The sequence below is a fragment of the Sturnus vulgaris genome, unplaced genomic scaffold (genome assembly GCF_052056855.1).
Source record: "Sturnus vulgaris isolate bStuVul1 unplaced genomic scaffold, bStuVul1.hap1 Scaffold_194, whole genome shotgun sequence".
NCBI lineage: Eukaryota > Metazoa > Chordata > Aves > Passeriformes > Sturnidae > Sturnus > Sturnus vulgaris.
This window is the reverse complement of record NW_028276164.1, coordinates 311,327-318,196: the sequence shown is the minus strand read 5'-3', so window position 1 is coordinate 318,196 and position 6,870 is coordinate 311,327. Positions and strand designations below refer to the sequence as shown.

Sequence of the window (6,870 nt, the reverse complement as noted above, 5' to 3'; positions counted from 1 at the left end):
TCTGCCAGTATATATCAGTTGTCCCCTGCGTGCTCCCAGTAGCCCTCAGTGTGGTCCCAGCATGATCCTGGTGCCCCAGTTCTGCTCCCAGTGGGTTCTCGTCCCAGTCCTGGTGTACCTCGGTGTCGCAGTCTGTCCCAGTACCTTCCCAGCAGCCGTCGTCGTTTCCCAGATCCTGCCCTGCCCTATTCCCGGGCACTGAGACCCCCCCTGCACCCCCTTTCCCGGGAATCCTCCTCTGCCAGTCCCTGGCTCCCCTGTTTCCGTGTCCCCGGGGACCCCCAGACCCCCATTCCCGGCCAGCCCGGGGCACCTCACCCCCAGGCCTCCTTTTCCTGGGAAAATCTGAACTGGGCACGGGGCTCTCCAGCTGCTCTGGGATGTATGATCATCCAAAGGAAAAATAGAGAACAGGAGAGGGATAGAGAGAAGGAGACTGGGAATCAGGGATCGGGGTCACTGCGCCCAGTCCTGCTCCGCCAGGGGTGGGACCAGCACCCGCAGGAAAAATTGGATCGCGGAGCTCCCCCCGCTCCGGGCCGAACCCGGCGGGTTCCGGGCAGAGTTCGAGCGCAGGGTCCGGGAGCGCAGCACAGCCCGGCCCGGGGGTCCCGCAGTGCGGGGCTGTGAAGGGTCCCAGGTGGATCCCTGAGGGATCCAGAGAGGTCCCAGGTGCGGATCCGGGTGAATTTCCTGGAATTCCCCCTTTTCCCCTCCCCCCCGCGCTCCCTCGGGCACTTTCACTTTCGCATCTCTCGAGCTGCGCCACAGCAGCGACCGCCGACGGCAGCGATGGCTCCAGCGCTGGGTCTGGGGCTGCTCTTGGGGCTTCTGGGGCTCCTGGGGGGCCCGGGGGGCGCGACAAAAGGTGAGTGAGACCCTCCGAAACCGGGACCCCCCTGAACCGCAATTCCTGGGCACCAGGATCCCCCTAAATTTCCATTTTCGGGCACCGGGAGCCCCCTAAAACTCCGTTCCCTAGCACGAGATCCCCCGGAATCCCCATTTTAGGTCGTGTGACCCCCAAAAATCCCCTTCCCCAGCACCGGGACCCACCTGTACCTCCTTCCCCAGGACAGGGACACCCCGTAGCCCCTCTTCTGGCACGGAGAGCCCCTTGAACCCCAATTTCTGGTCACCGGCACCCCTTGAACCCCCATTTTCGGTAACCAGAACCCCCTTGAGCCCTGAATTCCGGGAAGGAAACTCCCCCTTAACACGCATTCCCCAGCACGGGAACCCCTGAACCCTCGGTTTTGGGTACGGGGACTCCCCCGTACTCCCTTCCCCAGCACCGGGACCCCCCTGCACCCCTATACCCGGGACTGGGATCCCCCCGCACCCCCTGCAGTGCCCTGGGAGCCCCCTGCACTCCCATTCCCAGATCCGCCATTTTCCTCGGCTTTTGGACCCCCAGATCTCCCAAATTTCTGCGTCTCCCCATTTCTCCATTCCCGGCGTTTCCTGGAACGGGGTTCCAAGGGGTCCCCCGGGGTCCTAGGGGGTCTCAGCGGGGTTCCAGTGGGATCAAGATGAATTCCCTGGAATTCCCCTTTACTCCCATCTCGTTTTCGCGTCTCCCAAACTGCGTCCCCAGGATCCGCCCGCCTCTCCCTGCCCCAGCTCCCCCTTTTCCGTGACCCAGGGACCCCCTGGACCCCCATTCTTGTGCACAGGGACTCCTGGATCCCCCATCCCGCCTCTCCCAGTCCCTTCCTTGAAACTTGGACCCTTCCTGAATCTACCAGTTCTGCTCCTGACACTTGGACGCCCCCAGACCCCCCCAGTCTCTGCGTACACCCCAGTTCTCCACCCCCTGCTCGTCCTGCGGGGGGTCCTGGGAGGTCCCAGGGGGAATTCAGGGGAATTCCCAAGGTTTTCTTTGTCCCCTCCTCGCGTTCCCCCAATCACTTTCGCGTCTCCCAAGCTGCGGCTTCGGGATCCGCCCGAGAACCGGTGACCGCCCCCGGCACCGGGACCCTCCTGAACCCCCGTTCCTGGGAACGGGGACCCCCTTGAGCGCCAATTACCGGGCATCAGGACCTCCCTGTACCCCCTTCCCCAGCACCGCAAAACCCCTGCACCCCCTTATCTGCCATTGGGACCCCACTCATTTCCCATTCTTTGACATCCAGATCCCTTTGAACCTCGAATCGCAGCACGGGAACCCCCCTGAACCCCCATTCCTGGGCACTGGGACACCCGTGAATCTCCATTTCCGGGCCTGGGACCCCCCTGCACCCCCTTTTCGTGCATCCCGCTTTTCCCAGACCCCAGTCCCGCCCTTTGGACCCCCCGGACTTCCCAACTTTCTGTGTCCCCCCCGTTTTCCACTCCCGCCGCTTCCCGAAACGGGGTCCCAGAGAGTCCCGGGCATCCCAGGGGTCTCAGGGGGGTCGCAGCTGGGATCCAATGGGATCCAGATGAACTCCCTGGAATTTTCCCTTTCCCCTCGTCCCCTCCCCAACCGCATCCCCTCGATCTCTTTCCCGTCTCCCAGGCTGATCCTTCGGGATCCACTCGCCTCTCCCAGCCCCAGACCCCTTTTCCAATGACCCTGCGACCCCATGGACCCCCATTCCTGCTTTTCTCAGTCCCCCTTTTTCTCTGCATCAAGGGCCCCCGAGCCCCCCATTCCAGTTATCCTGGGTCTCCCCACCTTGTGACCCCTCTTTCTTGGGCACCTTTCCTGGAACCCCCATCCCACCTCTCCCAGTCCTTGTATCCTCCTTTCCTTGGCACTGGGAGTCCCCTGAGCCCCCATTGCTGGACACTGGGACCCCATGCACCCCCTTTCCATCTCTCCCAGTTCCCCTTTCATTGATCCATAACTCTCTCAACGCGCCCAAATCTCCATGTCCCCCCAGTTCTCTACTCCCTGCATTTCCTGCACGTGGCTGTGTCGGAGCCCAGCCCAGGGATCCCCCAGTACATGGTCACGGGGTTTGTGGATGGGATCCCCTTCGAGCGCTACGACAGCGAGCGGGGCCGGGCGGTGCCACTGGCACAGTGGATGGAGGATGGAGCCGAGCCGGAATATTGGGATAGGAAGACCCAGAACTACGTGAAGGACCAGGATGTGGATGCCTGGAACCTGGATACACTACGGGACCGGTACAATCAGAGCAGAGGTGAGTGGGGGGATCCATGGGGCTGGAATGGGATCGCTGGGGCTTGATTGTGGATTCACAGGGCGCCAAGGGGATGAGATGGGGATCCATTTGGCTGGTATGGATATCTTGTGATCCATGGGTTGGGATGTGGATCCATGGGGCTGGCATGAGGCTCTGTGGGTCTCCATCAGATTCTGGGGCTCCATCGGGCTGGAATGGGGCTCTGGGACTGGGACATAATTCCATGGGTCTCTGTGGGTGCAATCCCCTCAGGTCTCCACACCGTACAGTGGCTTTATGGCTGTGAACTTGTATCCGATGGGAGTGTCCGTGGATCCTATCGGAGTGGCTATGACGGGGGGGAATTTGTCTCCTTTGACCTGGGATCCAGGAGATTCGTGGCGGCCGACAGCGCTGCTGAGATCACCAGGAGGCGCTGGGAAGGTGAAGAGAACGAGGCTGAGGAGTGGACAAATTACCTGGGGCAAGAATGCCCAGAATGGCTCCAGAAATACGTCAGATACGGGCAGAAGGAGCTGGACCACAAAGGTGGGAGCAGAATTCCTGTGGGAATGTGGGACTTGGGAACGGAGGACTTGGGAATGCAGTAATTCCAGTGGGAATTCCATGGGCAGATCTCACCCCTGTCCCATTCAAGTGGGAATTCCATGGGCAGATCTCACCCCCATCCCATTCCCATGGAATTCCATGCATGTCTCTCACCGTAATCCCATTCCAGAGCCCCCTGATGTCCATGTGTCTGGAAAAGAGGAACACGGGACGCTGATCTTGTCCTGCCACGCGTACGGATTCTACCCCAGCTCCATCGCAGTCAACTGGATGAAGGGGGATGAAATCTGGGATCAGGAGACGGAGTGGGGCGGGATCGTTCCCAACAGCGACGGCACCTTCCACACCTGGGCCAGGATCGAGGCGCGGCCGGAGGAGCGGGAGCAGTACCGGTGCCGGGTGGAGCATCCTGGAATGTCGGGGCCCGGGATCTACGCTTGGGGTGAGGCTGGGAATGTGGAATGTGGGAATTGGGAATTTGGAATGCCCAAATGGGGATTCCCCTCCCCCTGCTCACCATCCCTCGTTTCCCAGATCCAACATCTGGCAGGAATCTCACTGTGGTGGTCGCTGTGTCCATCATCGCTGCCGTCCTCATCCTCATTGTCCTCATTGGATTCGTTGTCTGGAAGCACCAATCCGGTAACGCACGGGATGGGGGCCGGGAAGGGGCATGGATCCACTTGGCACTGTTCTGGAAATCCTGTGCCACCAACGCTGATCCCACTGTTTTTCCACAGGGAAGAGGGACAGGAATGAATACAGCATGGCAGCCAGTGAGTACCAGTGGTGGATCCAGCTCTGGATCCCCTCTGTGCAGATCTCAGGTTGGATCCTGGGGTTAATCCTGGTGTGTGATCCGTGCTAGAATCTCATGGATTTTCTCTTTCTGCAGGAAATGATGTGGGAACAACGGCTTGACTGCAGGTACGGAGAGGGATGAGGGTGGGATTCCAGAGAGGGATCAGGGCAGGATTGGATAGATTGGGATCAGGGAGGGACTCTGGATCAGAGCAGGGGTCCAGAGCAGGATCAGATGGAATTGTGGAGTGGGATCGGGCTGGATTCTGGAGCGGGATCAGCTGGGATGGATGGAACAGGATTGGTTGGAATTCCAGAAAGGAATTGGGGCAGGATGGGTAGGGCGAGATTGCGTGGAATAGATGGAGCAGGATTGGTGTGGGATGGATGAAGTGGGATCAGGGAGGTGTTCCAGAGCAGGATGAGTTGGATGGATGGAGCAAGTTTGGGACAGGATCAGGTGGAATTCCGGAGCAGCTCCCGCTCTCCATGGGCTCCAGCCAGGTCCATCCTGTGGGATGGGGACAGGGAAAGGGTGACACCATGACCCTCTCTCATCCCGGCAGGAATCACTGCCTGAGCGATCCACAGAGCTGGATCCAGCCCCTTCCTGTGGTAGTCGATTTGGCTGAGATGGACTGGGATTTAGCCCAAATTCCCTATAAAGAAAGCACAAATTTAAGACCTTGGGAGGCAGGCTGTTAAAAAGCAAGGCCTTAGACATTAGGTCTGGTCCCTGCCCTGCAGATGCAGAGGCTTTAGCCTAAAACCATGGGCTTTGTAAGGACATGTCAGGCATGCCTAGGCACGTTCCTAATTCTCATTTGTCTTTGGACCTTTGCCCTCGGGTATCCCTGTGTATATCCCTCCCCCTGGTCTTTGGATGCAGCCTCTCAGATCACATGTTCACAGATGGATTAAAAGGATATCACAGGCACACCATCATTCCCATCCCATTTATTATTATTATTATTATTATTACTAGCCACGCCGTAACCCGGTCAGGCTGGTGAAGTTGTCACAAAGGGAAAAACCCCCATTGCATTACAACAGGCAGCCATATCAGATTCCACATGTTCCAGGTTAAATTCACGTGAAGGGGAAACTGGATTTACAGAGATATCTAATGGCTTTAGGTTCCATGTTGCAGAAGCTCCAGAATTACATCCTGCTATCCAGACCCATAGGACTGGACATACCTGCACATCCCTTCCAGCCTGGACACTGGGTCTATGTGAAGTGGTGGGACAGTGATCCTCTACAAGCCAAGTGGAGAGGACCATTCCAAGTCCTGCCGACCACCCTCACCTCAGTCAAAGTTGCTGGCAAAGGACCTTGGATTCACTGCTCCAGAGTTAAGGGTTCTGTTCCTGAAACAACTGAAAATAGAGACTGATGCAGATGAAAACATTTTTTAAATTAATCCTGTGCCTAAAGAACTGTTCATAATAATCCTGATTCTTCTTTGCATGATAGCCAACTGTGCAAGACATTACTACTGTTAAGATATTTACTGTTAGATATTTATATATTATTAGATATTTATCTGTTGTTAGATGTTTACTGTTGTTTGATATTTATCTATTAGATATTTATTTACTGTTAGATATTTACTGTTGTTACATATTTACCTATTTATTGGGGGTTAGGTTTCTTTTCTTTTGTTCCTTCTTACCTATAGAATTTTTCCCATGAATTGCTAGAAAATTCTAACTGCAGCTACTGGTTAGTGCTTTAGAAAACAAAAGGTTGGCCTGGCCCAGGTAAAAAGGAGGGCGGGGGTGGGCAGCTACTCAAGGCTTTGGGTTTTGGAAGACACGTTTGGAGCTGCTCTTGCTCAAGGAGAGGAAGTCCCCATGACCCAGCACAGAGCTGCTGCTCCTTCTCCTCTGGGGTGAGCCTCTGCTCGTAAGAGCAGCCACTGACCTAAGGCCTTATTAACCCCTTCCTCACTAAAAGAGGCACCGATCACCCTCTGCTCACACCCAGCTGCCGCTGCCCGCTGCTCCTTCAGCGCTGCTCTGAGTTTCTCTGCGCTGAAGCCCCGCCCTGCCCTGCCCTGCTGGGACGTCCTGCAGTTCCAACTCCTGCCGAAAAATTCTCTGATACATCTCGTCCACCAGCCTAACATCTTTTGTTCATTCCTGCTGTTCTAGCTTAGTGCTTTTCAGTCCTGCAGGGGCACTGGGATTGACTGCCCCAGGGCTTTGAGAAGCAAATCCTCTCCTCCATCCTTTCCCAGCTCGGCCAGAAATGCTGTCACAGGCTCCCTGGTTCTGTTTATTATTAATTCCACAGTTGTTGTTTTCTTGCCTTGTTATACATACCAGTAAGAAACTGTTATTCCTATCTCATATCTTCAATTAAAACCCCCTTAATTTCAAAA

The 6,870-nt window shown here is 56.4% G+C and overlaps 1 protein-coding gene across 3 annotated transcripts; it reads left to right on the top strand.

Moving 5' to 3' along the window:
- The first annotated feature begins 760 nt into the window (after positions 1-760).
- Positions 761-6,833, top strand: LOC148218168 (class I histocompatibility antigen, F10 alpha chain-like). Of its 3 annotated transcripts, XM_088157977.1 has the most exons (8): positions 761-868; positions 2,868-3,131; positions 3,387-3,662; positions 3,853-4,125; positions 4,218-4,325; positions 4,424-4,459; positions 4,579-4,610; positions 5,621-6,833. In XM_088157977.1, the coding sequence occupies exons 1-7, from the start codon at positions 793-795 to the stop codon at positions 4,602-4,604; spliced, it is 1,059 nt and encodes a 352-aa protein (XP_088014103.1). In that variant the 5' UTR covers positions 761-792; the 3' UTR covers positions 4,605-4,610; positions 5,621-6,833. The 3 variants fall into 3 exon arrangements, with proteins under 3 accessions (XP_088014103.1, XP_088014102.1, XP_088014101.1); XM_088157976.1 differs by having other exon boundaries at positions 3,505-4,125; positions 5,635-6,833; XM_088157975.1 differs by having other exon boundaries at positions 3,505-4,125.
- Positions 6,834-6,870: the final 37 nt, after the last annotated feature.